Source organism: Triticum dicoccoides, chromosome 2A (assembly GCF_002162155.2).
Source record: "Triticum dicoccoides isolate Atlit2015 ecotype Zavitan chromosome 2A, WEW_v2.0, whole genome shotgun sequence".
In the NCBI taxonomy this organism is placed as follows: domain Eukaryota; kingdom Viridiplantae; phylum Streptophyta; class Magnoliopsida; order Poales; family Poaceae; genus Triticum; species Triticum dicoccoides.
The window spans coordinates 289,847,298-289,864,920 of NC_041382.1; the positions used below are offsets into that span (position 1 = coordinate 289,847,298).

The following is a 17,623-nucleotide window of genomic DNA, read 5'->3' on the forward strand; positions in this document are numbered from 1 at the left end:
ACCGTTGTTGTGTTGCATCATCCTCACCTCTTCGGGGAATTACCAACGCAGATACAAGCAATCACGTGACCCCTCGGTCGGTGGAGCTACTTTCTAGTGGGTGAGCTCATTGCAGACATGCCACAATCGCCACATGGTCATCGAAATCACCACACTCGTGACAAAAAGATGTTACAGTGCTTCAAGTAAAAAAGAACAGTTGAAGAACCCCATATCATATAGCCAAAAAGACAATTATATGCACCGTAAGAAACTTTCATGTGTTCATTCATTTCTTGGTTCATTAGTGTGATTTGATATCAATTGATCATATGACTACAATTGGTTAAAATACATAGAGCCAACAATAATGTTATCTGAAACCCACATCGACCTTGACAGTGTGCCCTTGTCTGGAAATGAACTGGAATATATCATAGTTGTAGATTAGAAATTCGAACTAAGTTACATGCTCACCAGCACAGTTTTTCTTTCACTTAAGCCAAAAGGAATAGAAAAATACAGTAACATCCATGTGAGATGTCACTACTTGTTGATTTTTGAATGGTTGCCCACTGATGTAGTTACCCTCTGTTTACTGCCGTCATCTTGCAAATGTTGCATAATTAGCTGCTGCTCCCAGTGATTTCGTTGTATGTGCTCTTGATGTTGCTGATCAGAGCTTCCCTGGAACGCATAGAAGTACTAGAGGTGATAAGAACCTGACAAGAAATCTAGTTCCTTTTTGTGAAAGTATGAATCTATGAAACGATCAATTTCCTCACAGTAGGTTTTGGGATTGGATAGCATATATGTTTTCCATAAATAGCGTCTTTTTATTAACTCATAGTGAAGCATCAAGGAAATACAAAACACGATAAATAAGCACCCGGCCTCCGCATAACCAAGATGCACACAGCTAACACCAACACACACATCAAAATCACACCAGCAAAGCAAAGCAAAGCCAAAGAAGGCTGAAGTTATGCCTAGGAAAATTGAAAAACAAAGAGAAAGGGGAAAAAATAGTGACGATCCATGTTGAGTAGACATTGAGGCAACGAAGATTACGAAGGAGCACACGATCTGAATGCCATAACCATGCAAACTGAAACTATGCACACACTAGGCAATCAATTGCCGTTTATGGAGCCAGGAACGTTCGTGTGGCTCCAGTCACATCATAAACTCGTGAGAAGAGACTGTGTATCAAAATCTCACACTAGAGACGATGTGGCGATAACACGCCTCAAACACTAGTGAATGTCGGAAGTAAATCTAGGCATGGCCACAACCACCTAGACAAAACACCACGCATTGTCACTGCGCGCCATGGCGGCGACCTACTGCTTGTTGGCCAATAAGCCACGGCGGGAATGTCCAGTGCGCGTGTGTGCGCGTGCTGGGCGTGTCAGGCGCTGGTTGTGGCCGCACCAGGTCTATGGCATGCGTGTGTGCGTGTGTATCTCGCCATTGGCTGACCATGGTCCGACTAGTGTCCAAGCTGGGCATAGTCTGGGTAGCACCCGAGTAGCATCCGTATGTTGGATGGTCTGGGCATAGTCCGACTTAAGTCTGACTAGTGTATAGGCTAGGTGTGTGTGTGTGCGTGTGTGTCCACGCGTTCGAGCGCATGGGTCGTTGCGTGTAGGCGAGATGCTAGGAGGGGTGACCGCGTCAGGCGCTGGACTCGGGATCACGGCGACTGCGTTCGTGCGCGTTGGGCACGTGATCTAGGGAGCACGGGATGTGGAGGAGTGCGTGCGTCGAGTGCGTAGGAGCGAGGCGTGGCGCGGGTATAAAGCCTGCTCCAGACTCCTGTGTAGCTAGCCTGGGGTGAACTGAGTTCATGCTCAGGGAAAAGAAAGACACGGCGTTCGTGCGGCGGGCGGAGTACGTGCTCCGGGAAACACCTATGTCATGTGTCCTTCTTCTTCCTTCACCTTCCTCTTCGTTGTGTCAGTGAGAGAACGAGCGGGAGGTGCAGCGAGAGAGAGGAAGACAGAGGCCGCGGCAACAACACTGCCACCTCTGGAATGTCCCAGTCAACCACACGAGCACTACCGCCACCACCTCCTTCGGTTCACCGCCACACACCGCCTTCATGCCTCAGCCACCCAAGTAAGGTCCATAGAGAGGCCAACTGCAGTGCATGCCTCACCAACAACCACTCGTCCCACCAGTCGGCACCAACTCCAAAACGATGCCCCCAAGAGGGTAGCACGACACATATGTGATGCCATCGTCCGGCTCAAGGACCTAGTGTTTCCACTGAGCGGTATCACTACTCCCTTTGTTTCTAAATATAAGTCCTTTTGGAGATTTCAGTATGGACTACATACAAATGTATATAGACATATTTTACAGTGTATATGCAATCACTTTGCTTTGTATGTAATCCATATTGGAATCTCTAAAAAAAGACTTATATTTAGGAATGGAGGGAGTAGACGGGAAGAACCACAACTCTGGTGCCTTCATGAAGGTAACAACACTCATCGACTTTCGTCGACGTTCTCACCTTCCAACCCCTAAGCAGGTTGGTCCACCAAACTTACCGTCGATGTCTAGCCCATTGCCGCTGTGAAGACTAGACGTCATCGGCCTTATCACCACCATGGATGACCACCACAACCATCCACATGCACCGAGAATAGCTAAAGGACCATCACCAACGACCGCCGCCCTAGAAACCGCGAGTCATGATGGACCTCAGCCCACTAGGCTCCCACCGTCGAGCGCACCAGGCCGTCGGGCGCCGATCAGGACAGCAAATCGCCTTAAGCCGCCACCTATGCAGGCAGAGTCGAGGTCACTGACACCCATGCCAGATCTAAGCAGGAGGGTCGGATAGCATATGGAAATAACTTACAACCCGCTCCCCCGTGTCGCTCCGACGAGCAGTCTGGGAGCAATCCGTTGAGATGACGGTGGTGGACGTCACCGGGTAATGCCCGTGAGGGGTCTCTTCCTGCTCTCGCTGAGATGACGGTGGCGTGGGATGCTGGATCTAACGAAGGAGCGGTCTGCGGGGTGGGCGCTCAGGCGTGCAGGCTTGCGTGGAATGGTGTGGAATGGCGCGGTCATGTTGCCCACGGTGTGGAGGGTGTTGAGATGTATATTGCATGTGTATTTCTTGAACAACAAGTCTTCCTTCTTCCTTGTATAGTTGAGGACAAGACTCCCTTTGTACCTATATATATACGTGCATACGCACTCGATGAATATATCGTGAGTTGCACCAATTGTCTACATGGTATCAGCCTAACTTGTTCCTCCCTTGCGCATCGCAACCCTAGCCGTCGCTGCGCCCTACCCCGCCGCCCTAGCTGCCATCGCGCATCTTCCCGCTGCGTCGCCGCCCTAGTTGTCGCTGCATCTCACGCACACTCCCGCGCCGCTCCCTCCTCAGCTGTGCCATCCCTCTGGTTCCCAGCCGCGCACCTCCTCTTCCTAAGTCGCGCGTCGCTCCTTCCCTGAACCCCAGCCACGTCGCTCTCGCCTCCCAGCCGCGTCGCTTCTTCCCCAAAAACCTAGCCTGCACCCGCCTCATCCCGAGCCCCTCCTCCACTGCTGCCATGTCTCACTCCAGCCACTCCCACCGTAGCAACCCGTTCGCCTCCTCCTCCGAGGCCAGTTCTCTCCCCGACCCGGCCTACATCCGTGACGTCGCGATCTTCGATTGTGTTCCGATCAAGCTATCCCACACGGAGGCCAACTTCTATGCATGGAAAACCTACTTTAACCTCCTCTTCCGTGAGTACAACCTCCGTGACCACATCGACGGCACCACCGACTTCCTCGCCATGCGTCGCGATGAGGATTGGATGGCGGTTGATGCCACCATCATCCGGTGGCTCTTCCTCACCGTGTCTAAGGACATCTTTCACACTATTGTTCGCGACGGTGATGATGCCTACTCGGTGTGCACGAAGATCATTGGCCTCTTCACCGACTATAAGCTCCAACGGATCGTCTTCTTGCAGCAGGAGTTTTTTGGTTGTCACCAAAACAACTCCTCCATCGACGCCTACTGCATGCGCCTCAAGACCCTCTCCGACGAGCTCAACGACGTCGGCTTCAAGGTTGGGGACGAGTTCCTCCTCTCCACCCTCATAGCCAACCTCAATGAAGATCTCGGTAATGCCGCGTCCAATCTTACTCTTATGGCTAAACCTACTTATGAACGGGCGGCGGCCTACCTACGTCTTGAGGAGCGTCACCTGAAGAATCTGCGAGCTCGTGCGGTCCATACCGCTTTCTCCGCTGGCTACTCCAATGGCGGGTCTTCATCAGCACCTCCTGCCAGGGGTGCCGGCGCCCCGCTGCCTCCGCAGCCTCCCCCGTCGGTGCCTCCAGCACCCGCTGGTGCGGGTGGCTACAGTGCCCCCTATGGCGCCCTTCTGCCTCGGCCACCCGCACCCGTCCCCCCGCCTCCACACCAACAGCAGAATTAGGGCGACAGGCGCGACCGTGGTGGCCACCGTGGCCGTGGCAACCGCTCCAAGAATGGCGGACAGTAGCACGGCGGTGGTCAACAGCAGCAGCTCCGCTCGCCACCTTGGGGCACCGGTCACAATCCCTGACCGGTGTTGTACACGCTTACACGATGTCGGTGCCCCGCGCTCCACTCCCGGGTCTTCTCGGGCCTCGGCCGACGGCTCACCAGGCCTTCTCCGCGGCCACCCAGCTTGGCGCTCCAACACCGCCGCCTCCCCCTACCTCGCACCGTTCGGCTATGGCGCGTTGAACCCTAGTGTAAGAGGTGACAGGGTTCTCTGGCTACCCCATGCCGCTGGTCTCCTACGACCCAGCTCTGTTCTCGGCGCTGCAGTACACGCCTCAGCCCGGCTCCTACACCGGCGATAGCGACTGGTTCATGGACACCGATGCATCATCTCATATGACAGCCTACCCGGGTAACCTTTCCTTTGCGTCTCCCGTTCACACCTCTTCTCGTATCATCGTCGGTAACGGCGCTGGTCTTCCCATTACTCTTGTTGGCTCTACTCCTTTTCCTTCTACGTCTAGGCCTTTTTCTCTTAATAATGTGCTCGTGTCTCCTCAACTTATTCAGAATTTAGTCTCTGTTCGTAATATTTCCCGTGATAATTGTGTAACTGTCGAATTTGATGAAGTTGGTTTCTCTATTAAGGACGCCTGCACCCGGATGATTCTTCACCGATGTGACAGTCCTGGCGACATGTACCCCGTCCAGCCTTCATCATCTTCGCGTGCTGGACCTCTTGCTCTTTTCGCCGGTGTTGATCTTTGGCACGCCCGTCTCCGTCATCCTAGCTCCATTGCACTTCGTCAAATAGTCAAGGGTTTTTCCTTTTCATGTAATAAAGTGGATGCTCATTCTTGTCAAGCATGCCGCATGGGCAAACATGTTAGACTCCCATTTAGTTCTTCTTCGACAATTGCTTCTTATACTTTTGAATTAATTCATAGCGATGTGTGGACGTCACCTATCACGAGTAACTCTGGTTTTCTATACTATCTTGTTATTCTAGATGACTACTCTCACTTTGTGTGGACTTTTCCGCTTTGTAGGAAATCCAACGTTCCCGCCACTCTCCTCGCTTTTTATTCCTACGTGTCTACACAATTCGGTCGTCCCATCCATGCTCTTCAAACTGACAATGGGAAGGAATTCGATAACATCACCATCCGTACACTTCTCTCCAACCACGGCACCATCTTTCGGGTAACATGTCCCTACACCTCCCAGCAAAATGGTCGGGAAGAACGAGTTCGTCGCACTCTTAATGATTGCGTCCGCACTCTTCTGTTTCATGCCTACATGCCACCCCGGTTTTGGCCGAATGCCCTTGCCACCGCCACCCTCCTCGTTAACTTTCGTCCTTGCCGTGTCCGTTGGAACTACACACCTAATCATCTTCTCTTCGGTTCTCCTCCATCCTACGATGGTCTCCGCATTTTCGGATGCCTCTATTATCCTAGTGTAACAGCCACCACTCCTCATAAACTTGCCCCTCGCTCCTTGCCTTGTGTCTTCCTCGGTTACCTGGCTAACATTAAAGGCTACCGATGTTATGATCCGGTGTCTCACCATGTCATCACCTCTAGGCATGCTTATTTCGACGAGTGATATTTTCCTTTTGCACAGGAACAAATGGTGGCGGCCCCTGCTGGAGAGAATCACGCCTTGCTTGGCTCTACTCACCGACGTGCTGCACGGGGACCTCTTCCCTTGGTTCCTGCACGTCGGCCTCGCCAGCTCCTTTGCTGGCTTCGTCCGGCCCTTCGTCGGCCTCGCCGGGATCACCAGCCACGCTGGCCTCGCCAGCCTCTTCGTCGGCCTTGCCGGTCACGCCGGCCACGCCGGCCTCTTCGCCAGCCACGACGGTCTCGTCGGCTCACTCGTTGGGCTCGCCGGCCTCTTCACCAGCATCATTGCCCGTGCCTGGTTCACCCCCGGCTCCTGCAGCTCCTCCGGTCGCTGCCCGGCAGCCCGCATAGGCGTTCATCGGCCGAGTCTCCGCGACTCCGCTGATGAGTATGCTTGTCCGGCCTCTACGGTGTCTCTGTCGCCTCTTCCGACCTCCGCTCGTTTGGCTCTTTGTGACCCACTTTGGTACGCAGCGATGAAGGAGGAATTTGAGGCTCTGCAGCGCAATTCGACTTGGCAACTTGTTCCCCGTCCCCGGCACGCCAACATCATTACCGGGAAGTGGGTGTTCAAGCACAAGTTTCATCTCGATGTCACACTTGACCGCTATAAAGCACGTTGGGTGGTCCGAGGCTTCCGACAGCGTGATGGCGTTGATTTCACGGATACATTCGCACCGGTTGTCAAGCCCGGGACAATTCACACTGTCCTTCAGCTTGCGGTGTCTCGTGCATGGCCGGTGCACCAGATGGACGTCTCCAATGCTTTCCTCCATGGTCTTCTCGAGGAGCAGGTGTATTGCCAGCAGCCTACGGGGTTCGTCGACGATACTCATCCGGAGCATGTTTGCCTGCATTCTTGCTCCTTGTACGGGGTCAAGAAGGCTCCCCACGCCTGGTACCAGCGCATTGCAGCGTTTCTTCATCTTCTTGGCTTTTGCTCCGCCCGCTCCGATGCTTCGCTGTCGATTTACCAACACGGGGATGCTACCGCCTACCTACTGCTCTATGTCGACGACATCATCATGACAGCATGCTCTAGTGCTCTTCTTCGACAGCTTACCGATCGTCTTCGCGCTGAGTTTGCCATTAAGGACTTGGGTCCTCTGGACTATTTCCTCGGCATCGAGGTTGTTCGACGTGCCGATGGCTTCTTTCTTCATCAGCGGAAGTATGCTCATGAGCTTCTTGATCGCACTGGGATGCTTAATTGAAAACTTGCATCTACACCTGTCGACACGAAGGCCAAGCTCTCTGCCACCGACGGCTCTCCTGCTCCGGATGCTTCATTTTATCGCTCTATTGTGGGCGTGCTTCGGTATCTCACTCTGACATGACCGGAGCTTCAGTACGCTGTTCAGCAGGTCTACTTACACAATCATACTCCTCGTGATGCTCATTGGACCGCGGTCAAGCAGGTTCTCCGTTACATCCGCGACACCTTGGATCTCGGGTTGTCTCTTCATGCCTCTCCGGCTCTGGACATTACTGCTTACTCTGATGCTGACTGGGCCGGTTGCCTTGACACGCGATGTTCCACTTCGGGATATTGTATTTACCTTGGACCGTCCTTGATCTCTTGGTCGTCTAAGCTGCAGCCCACAGTTTCTTGCTTCAGTGCTGAGGCAGAGTATCGAGCGGTGGCTAACGTTGTTGCAGAGTGCTCCTGGCTTCGTCAGCTTCTTCATGATCTCTCTTGTCATGTCGACAAGGACACGATTGTCTACTACGACAACGTCTCTACAGTTTACCTCTCCGCCAACCCTGTTCATCATCACCACACCAAACATATTGAGCTTGATATTCACTTTGTTCGAGAACAGGTGGCTCTTGGACATATCCGAGTTCTCCACGTCCCTACTTCCCAACAGTTTGCCTACATCATGACCAAAGGGTTGCCTACAGCGTCTTTCGAGGATTTTTGATCCAGCCTTTGCGTCGGCGGGGGGGTGAGATGTATATTGCATGTGTATTTCTTGTACAACAAGTGTTCCTCCTTCCTTGTATAGTTGAGGACTAGACTCCCTTTGTACCTATATATATACGTGCATACGCACCCGATGAATATATCGTGAATTGCACCAATTGTCTACAGAGGGGAACCAAGCTATCGAGACAGGCGCGAGGGCCGCCGGTGCGCGTTGACCTAGAAATGTGCGGACTCGCATGGATCTGGTGCTATGCGGTCACAGCAATGGGTGGGGCAGTCGGTTGGGCACGCGACGACAAGCTAGGACTGCGCGGGAGAGTCGGGTTCCCAGGCATGCAGAGTAGGGGCCAAGCTCAATATGGTTTCTTGGCAGGCCTACTTACGTGGCACACGTTCGGCTTTCCTAGTGCAGATTTGTCGGTGTGGCTGGCCGACGACCTCTGGGACGCGGCCTGGGAGCGAGGTGTGAAGCACCACTTGCGTTTCATGGAGGTGGTATGTCGGATGGGCTGGCTCGGTCATGGTTTGGGGGGGTGAGGCTACTGGTAAAAGCCACACTCTGGCTGCTCCCAGAGCAGTCGCTGGAGGTGCCTACAGGCACCGTCTCCTTGTTGGAGGCATCGATAGTGTAGTTGTCACCTTCCCTTGCCCGACATGCTTGGGGCTCGGGGGAAATCCCGGATCTAGTCTTCTTGATAAAACGATGATGAGTTATTTGCTTTGCTCGGCGTCGTGTTTGTTCTTAAGGTATCGTGGAACTGGACTCAGTTAGAGAGAACCAGGGCTCATGGAGGTAGTCGGCAGAGGCTTATGTGACATCTTCGTGAGAGCGGCATAAGCATCCTCGACATGCAAGGTGCGTCAGGAGAGTTATGTTAGCCAACCTCGCAGGATAGTAGTGACATATGCTTGCTCTACCGGACATAGCGCATCCGATGTCGTCGATATTCATGGATATTCTTGTGGCAGCCCGGAATGCTACGTCGATATTTGATGTGCACTCTGGTAGCGGCGAAGACATTTGAGTGCCAGGACGCATGTGTTGTGGGGTGTTGGCCTTCTGACGTGTTGTATGTTTTATGATGCTTTAGGCCTTAGTCTTGACAGGCGTTGTATAGGGTTCCCCCCCCCCCATTTTTTATTTTTTGGCGCTCGCTTTATGCGATGCATTTCTCTTTTGAGGATGTTTATGTAACGCATCTTTCTAATCAATGGATTTCGTAGTTCTCCTGTCAACATTAAAGAAAAAGGTTTTGGGATTGGCATACAACCACTCATCACTGTATCATGGACTCACGGTAGGGGATACAACATACTGGTATAGAATGTTGATGTATAAATGTATTGCCTAATATTTTCCATCATGTTGGTCTTTTGATTGCATTGGTTAGAGCATGCACTTCTACGTGGTACTGGAGCCAAGAGGTCTTGAGTTCAAAACCCGGCTGCCGCAATTAAATTGCAACCCATTTTCGGTCTACATTTAGACCTGAGGAAGCCACACATGAGGGAAAGTGTTGACATATAAATGTATTGTGTAGTCTCTTCCATCAGATCGATCTTTTGGTTGGCTAAAGCATGCTCTTCTACACGATATCAGCCTAACAGATTCAAACCCTAGCCGTTGCCGCCGCTTCCGCTCCATGTCGTCCCCGAAGCGGTCTATCGCCATGACCGCCACCAGGGGTCACGCCGCCCGTATCTAGGGTTCGTCCGCCGGTCGTGTTGACCGGCTCCACTAGTCTTTTTCTGAACCTTGATCCGGATTTTGTTCTCTCTCCGACAATTGATTCGATCAGTGTGTTTTTTTGGTTTTCTGATCTTAGATCGGTTTGCATCACACGCCGCTGCCGTCAACCCTCATGTGCCTCTACTCCAACACTAGCGCGATCGGCCGGCTTCTTCGCCGACCTGGTGGCCCCACGCGACAGGCAACCCCTCATGGTCGTCATCCGCGTGTCTACCCGCCCGACGCAGGCCTACTCCGACCGGGTCTTCTCCATCACCACCTGCCTCCGCTGCCTCTGACGGTGGCACTGCAGTCTGCCTCGTTGGCTTCATCCCCGGCTGTGTCGGGCGGATTACCGGTTGCTTCGGCCTCGTCGGCTGCCTCGAGCTCGGGCGCCGCTGCTACGTTACTCACTCGGTCCTCGCTGCCCGAGCGCTTGCGCTGCATTGGCAACCCGGGTATCGGGGCTGACGCGCTCGTCCGTACATCATCCCACGTCGCGCCTCATCCTCGGCTTCATGTCGGACTTCGTCACCACCCTGCCTCCACCGAGCGGCTGCCCTAACCTCGTGCGCGATCGGATTGATCACCCGCCCGCCTGCGATGCGCCCCATCTATGTCGTGCGACCGATCTGGCCCGTCGGTTGTGCGCGCCTATGCAAGTCCCGTGAAGGATGTCCTCGAGTACGGCACGCCCCTCCATCGATTGAGCAACAGGTTGCCGCTGCGCCGCCACCTCGTGGTTCTTCCCACGGCTGCAACGACTCGTGCGCCGCTGTTGCGTCGCCTCTTCGGACCGTGGCACCGCGGCACGCGGTCCCCGCCGCCACCGGAGGCCATTCCCGTGGCTGCACCGACCCGCACAGCGCGCTACGCCGCCCCTTCGGGTCGTAGCGGCGCGGCACGCGGTCCACACCGCCCACCGAGGTCTTCCCGCTGTCGCCCGACCCGCCTGCTGCTGTTGCGTCGCCCCTTCCGACCGTAGCGCCGTGGCCCGCGGTCCACTCCGCCATCCCCGCGCGTCTACTTCATGTGGTATGCGTCGTGCCGCTTCCCTCAGCGTAGAAAAGCCACTGTCCGCGCCGGTCTTGGTCACGCTGTTGGGTTCCTCGACTACTTCGAGCACCACCGCCGCTCTTCTTCGGTCGCCGCCGCTGCTACACCCGAAGTAGCCACCGCTGCCCATCCATCAATTCCGCTCTTCTTCAACCACCGCGCTGCTACTCCCGTAGCTGCCATCGCCGTTCGTGCACCTCCTTCGTCTTCGTCCAGCACCAGCTCGTCGCCAACGTCACAATCATCTTCCCCGACAGCTTCGCCTACTCCGACCATCGTTGGTGACATCGGCCCCTTGCCGATTGGCACCACAACCGTCATCGAGTCTCCTTATCTGCTGGCCCCACCGACTCCTCAACACGGCTTATAGCTCGTGCGGGTTCCTCGTCTACGCATGCCCGGTGCTGGCAACATTGATGCGTGCCTTCGTCCACTACGTATCCCTGGGTCTAGCAAGCCTAATGCGGTGCTTCGTCAACTTCGTCTTCGTCCGTCTACACATGCCCCGTGCTGGCAATACCGACGCATGCCTTCGTCTACGGTGTGTCCCCGGGTTGGGCAATCCCGGCGCAACGCCTCGTCAACAATGTCTTCTTCCTGGCACACCGCTACTTCGACACCACTGCAACCATGACTAACTCGGCACCTTCTTGCGCCCGCGGCTTGACGGCGACTTCCTCGGCACCGGCTACCCCGACTTGGCATCGACCACGGCATTCTTCGCACGACTTTCCCAACCACGGCTACATCACCCACGCTCTCGGCTACTTCGACAATGGCATAAAGGGCTACCGCCTTGCTTGAGCAACCTCGTCGGTTTCCACTCCAGTCACGACATCTGCACTGCATCGACCCTTACGACTGTGGGACGGTATCCATCGGCTTACCTTCGGATTCTTCTCCATTCTTACCGTCTGCATCGCTATTATTGTGACTACAGGGAGATGTTGAGTATCACGATTATTTAGAAAACCTAGGATAGTGTAGGATTTATTCTACATTGCCTTGTACTCCAAGATGGCCATGTACTCCTATATATATGCCCACGAAGCTCAAGCAATAAATCATCAATTCCACCAATCCCTCTCCATTCCTTCTGTTGAGTAATGTGATTGTATTAGGAAACATACGTTAGACTAGGAATATTCTGGCTTGCCTTGTACTCCAAGTAGATTATGTACTCCTATATATATGCCCATGAGGCTCAAGCAATACAACAAACTATTCCACCAATCCTCTCTCTCCCTTCTAACATGGTATCAGCCTAATCGATCCTAAACCCTAGCCGCCGCCGCTTCCGGACCCGCGCGCCGCCTCTGGGGCGGTCGTCCGCCATGACAATCGCTGGGGCTGCACCGCCCGTACCTAGGGTTCGTCCGTCAGCCGTGTTGGCCAGCTGCCCTAAAGAGTCTTTTTCCCGAGCCCTTGCTCTGGGTTTTTTCGCTCTCCTGCCGGTCGTTTTGATCGGCATTTTCTTTTTGGTTTTTCGATATCTTCTTGATCGGTTTGCATCGCCCACCGCCGCCGTTGATCCCCATGCGCCTCTACTCCGACAGCGGCGCGGCCGGCCGGCCTCTTCACCAACTCGGCGGTCTCACGCGACAGGCAGCCCCTCACGGTCGTCGTCCGCGCGTTTGCCTGCCAGTCGCCTCGACCGGGCGGCCTCGCGCGATGTCCCAGCCCATCACGCCCGTCGTCTGCGCACCGCCCCTGCCCGTCGATCTACGCCAGCCGTCACCGCCCTGCTCCGACCGGGACACCTGCATCGCCCCGACCCGGTGGCCTCGCGCCATGTGACGGCCAATCATAGCCGTCGTTCGGGCACCGGCTGAAGGAAATATGCCCTAGAGGCAATAATAAAGTTATTATTTATTTCCTTATATCATGATAAATGTTTATTATTCATGCTAGAATTGTATTAACCGGAAACATAATACATGTGTGAATACATAGACAAACAGAGTGTCACTAGTATGCCTCTACTTGACTAGCTCGTTAATCAAAGATAGTTATGTTTCCTAACCATGGACAAAGAGTTGCTATTTGATTAACGGGATCACATCATTAGGTGAATGATCTGATTGACATGACCCATTCCATTAGCTTAGCACCCGATCGTTTACTATGTTGCTATTGCTTTCTTCATGACTTATACATGTTCCTATGACTATGAGATTATGCAACTCCCGTTTGCCGGAGGAACACTTTGTGTGCTACCAAACGTCACAACGTAAATGGGTGATTATAAAGGTGCTCTACAGGTGTATCCAAAAGTACATGTTGGGTTGGCATATTTCGAGATTAGGATTTGTCACTCCGAATGTCGGAGAGGTATCTCTGGGCCCTCTCGGTAATGCACATCACATAAGCCTTGCAAGCATTACAACTAATGAGTTAGTTGCAAGATGATGTATTGCGAAACGAGTAAAGAGACTTGCCGGTAACGAGATTGAACTAGGTATTGAGATACCGACGATCGAATCTTGGGCAAGTAACATACCGATGACAAAGGGAACAACGTATGTTGTTATGTGGTCTGACCGATAAAGATCTTCGTAGAATATGTAGGAGCCAATATGAGCATCCAGGTTCCGCTATTGGTTATTGACCGGAGACGTGTCTCGGTCATGTCTACATTGTTCTTGAACCCGTAGGGTCCGCACGCTTAAGGTTTCGATGACAGTTATATTATGAGTTTATGAGTTTTGATGTACCGAAGTTAGTTCGGAGTCCCGGATGTGATCACGGACATGACGAGGAGTCTTGAAATGGTCGAGACATAAAGATTGATATATTGGACGGCTATATTGAGACACCGAAAGTGTTCCGGGGAAGTTTCGGATAAAACCGGAGCACCGGGGGGTTACCAGAACCCCCCGGGGGGTTAATGGGCCTCATGGGCCTAAAGTGGAGAAGAGGAGGGGCTGCCAGGGCAGGCCGCGCGCGCCCTCTCCCCCTAGTCCGAATTGGACAAGGAGGGAGGGGCGGCGCCCCACCTTTTCCTTCTCTCCTTCCCCCTCTCCTACTTGGACAAGGAAAGGGAGGGGAGTCCTACTCCCGGTAGGAGTAGGACTCCTCCTGCGTGCCTCCTACTAGGGTCGGCCGCACCCCCCCCCCCACCTTGGATCCTTTATATACAGAGGCAAGGGGCACCCCTAGACACACAAGTTGATCCACGTGATCATATTCTTAGCCGTGTGCGGTGCCCCCTTCCACCATAATCCTCGATAACATTGTAGCAGTGCTTAGGCGAAGCCCTGCGACGATAGTACATCAAGATCGTCACCACGCCGTCGTGCTAACGGAACTCTTCCCCGACACTTTGCTGGATCGGAGTCCGGGGATCGTCATCGAGCTGAACGTGTGCTAAAACTCGGAGATGTCGTAGTTTCGGTGCTTGATCGGTCGGGCCGTGGAGACGTACGACTACATCAACCAAAGTCAACGCTTCCGTTGTCGATCTACAAGGGTACGTAGATCACACTCTCCTCCTCTCGTTGCTATGCATCACCATGATCTTGCGTGTGCATAGGAAATTTTTTGAAATTACTACGTTTCCCAACACCGGCCCGCCCATCGATCCACATCACCCACCTCCACCGTGTTTGCACGGCGGCCCGGCGGTCTACCTCGTCGAGCTTGTCCTCCACTGCGTCGGGACGGCTGCGTCAAGCTCGTCGGATGCCTCAACTCGGGAGCCGCTGCTTCATTCGACGCTCGGGCCTCGCTGCCCGGGCGTCGGCACTGCTTTGGCAACCCGGGTGCCGGTGCTGACACATTCGTCCGCACGACGTCCCACGCCGTCCGTTGTCATCAGCCTCGGCCCGGGCGTCGGCACTGCTTTGCAACCCGGGTGCCGGTGCTGACACATTCGTCCGCACGACGTCCCACGCCGTCCGTTGTCATCAGCCTCATCCCGGACTTCGCCGCAACCACGCCTCCCCCGAGCGGCGTCCCTGACCTCGCACGCGATCGGCTTGATCACCCGTTCGCCGCTGCGATCAGCCCCATCTACGTCACGCGACCAACCTGGCCCGTTGGTTGCACGCGCCTCCGCAGGTCCGACAAAGATTGTCCTCGAGTTCAGCGCGCCCTTCCACCGATCGAGCAACAGGCTACCGCTGCATCGCCCCGTCAGGCCGCAGCGCCGCCGCCCCGTGGTTCTCCTCGTGGCTGCATCGACTCGTGCGTCGCCGCTACGTCGCCCCTACAAGCCGTAATGCCGCAATACGCGGTCCCAGGCGCCGCCCCAAGGCCGTCCCCGCGGCTACACCGACTCGTGAACCGCCGTTGCATCGCCCATTCGGGCCGTAGGGTCATGGCCCGCGTTCACCGCCGCCGCCCTAAGGTCTTCGCGCCGTTGCTCCGACCCGCCTGCCGCCGCTGCGTCGCCCCTTCGGGCCCTAGCGCCGCGGTCGACTTCGTCGTCCCAGCGCGTCGACTTCCCGTGGTATGCGCCGCACCTTCTTCCTTTGGTGCTGGAACGCCACCGTCCGCGTCGGTCTTCGTCACGCTGTTGGGTTCTTCGCCTACTTCGAGCACCGTCGCCGCACTCCCAACCTAGCCGCCGTCGCTGCCGTTAGGCCGCCGCCACCGCTCTTCTTTGGTCGCCGCCGCCGCTACCTTCGTAGCTGGCGCCGCCGCCCGTCCACCCCGTTCATCTTCGTCTACTCCGACCACCGTTGGTGACATCGGCCCCGCGCCGATGGGCGCCGCAATCGTCGTGGAGTTCTTCTCTGCTGGCCCCTCCGACTTCTTTGACATGGCGTACAGCTCGTGCAGGTCTCTCATCTATGCACGCCCGGTACTGGCAACACTGATGCGTGCCTTCGTCCAGGATGTGTTCCCGGCCTGGCAAGCCTGGTGTGGCGCTTCGTCAACTTCCTCTTCAACCGTCTACGCATGCCTGGTGCTGACAACACCGACGCGTGCCTTCGTCTACGACATGTCCCCGGGTTTGGCAACCCTGGCACGACGCCTCGTCAACACCGTCCTCTTCCCGGCGCACCCCTACTTCGACACCACTGCGCCCATGCTAACTCGGTGCCTCCTTGCGACCGCGGCTCCACGTGACTTTCTCGACACCGGCTACCCCGACTCGACATCGACCATGGCATTCTTCGCACGGCTACACCACTTTACGCTCTCGGCTACCTCGACAACGACACAAAGGGCTACCGTCTTGCTTGAGCAACCTCGTCGGTTGACACTCCAGCCACGACTCCGCGATGGGTCGACCGTTACGATTGTGGGGGGGCTGTCCACCGGCTTGCCTTCGGATTCTTTTCCAGTCTCACCGTCTGCGTCGCTACCGTTGTGACTGCAGGGGGATGTTGAGTAACGTGATTGTATTAGGAAACATAGGTTAAACTAGGAATATTCTTGCTTGCCTTGTACTCCAAGTAGATCATGTACTCCTATATATATGCCCATGAGGCTCAAGCAATACAACAAACTATTCCACCAATCCTCTCTCTCACTTCTAACACCTTCTAACAGTTAATATCTGGTAACATAGGTCCTCCAAGCTCTTACGACATTTTATTGTTCGAAAATATCTCCTACTCGATTTCAGTTATATATGACACATAATGCTCTAATATTGTTTCACAATGTAACATATCGATGTAAACTTAATAAGAGATGTTCTCCATTGTTCCCTCTGCTGAGAGCGATGGGTATGATAGGGAAAAAAAAAGGAATATCACATGAACAGGATGAACTCACCTGTCTGGCTGAAAGATGAGGTTGCGATATGTGAACCACTGTATGAACACGAAGTAGCAGCATTTGGGTGATGTTAGAGAAGATAATAACCGAACAACATATACATGGTCTTTCTCAGAAAGACAAAAGGTACGTGGACAGATGCTTGATGAACTTACTCCTGTGTACCCGATTCCAACGAGCTCCAACACACCAGGCAAGATAGGAAGCTTGTCAATGGACTAAAATGCACAAGCGAACAGAAAATGAGGAGCTATGTTACATATCTGAGGGAGGAGAAGAAACAAATTGTTATCATGGCAGTTGCCCCGTTTGTACCTTGAGCGCCCCCACTGCTGTCCAGAGCGCGACGAGCCCGGCGACGCCGATGGTGGCCACGGCGTACTTGTCCTCAACTTTTGCCCACTGCCTAGAAGCAACACTTCTAATCAGTCACGACGATGCACATTCCCGTGTACCGTGTAGTGTTTGTGCAAGCAAGCAAAAGGTACTCTGACCGCGTCCTGCGCAGCCTTGAGGATTTCCGGCGTCTCCGCCGGGCCGTCGCCCGCCCTCACCGCGACGCTCCGTGTCCGTGTAGCTATCTTGGTGGTGCCTATCGAGAGAGCGACGCTCTTGACGCCGGCGCACCTGCGAGGCAGCGGGGCGAGACCCAGTGGCGCGGCGAGGCGGCAGGTGGCGACCATGGTAGGCAGTAGGTGATGGCCCGTGGAATCACTGCCTCTGTTCTGCCTAGGAGGAGGGTAAGACCGCGGGCGTGATTTGGGAGTAAGATTTTTGTGGTGGGGTGAAGCAAAGATTTTGATTGGATTTGGGCGCGGCGAACACCACACGTTGGCGGGCTGGAGATTGGGCTACGGATATTTGTCTACCCGGATATTTGTCTACGACCGCCACTGCCAATATTTTCGATAAAGGACGTTTTTATTAATTCATAATGTAGCATTAAGGGTATACAAAGCATAATGAGCGACACCCGGCTTATGCATAGTTAAGATGCACACCGCTACGAAGAGTCTAGCAAAGTATATATAAAAAAACGACAAGTTGGCAACAGTAAAACCATA

The 17,623-nt window shown here is 54.3% G+C and overlaps 1 protein-coding gene across 1 annotated transcript; it reads right to left on the bottom strand.

Moving 5' to 3' along the window:
- Positions 1-240: 240 nt before the first annotated feature.
- Positions 241-17,338, bottom strand: LOC119354416 (protein CURVATURE THYLAKOID 1B, chloroplastic-like). The gene is made up of 5 exons (XM_037621148.1): positions 17,054-17,338; positions 16,875-16,961; positions 16,715-16,777; positions 16,557-16,594; positions 241-666 (listed from the first exon to the last, which is right to left on the bottom strand). The coding sequence occupies exons 1-5, from the start codon at positions 17,240-17,242 to the stop codon at positions 606-608; spliced, it is 438 nt and encodes a 145-aa protein (XP_037477045.1). The 5' UTR covers positions 17,243-17,338; the 3' UTR covers positions 241-605.
- Between the last annotated feature and the right edge of the window lie 285 nt (positions 17,339-17,623).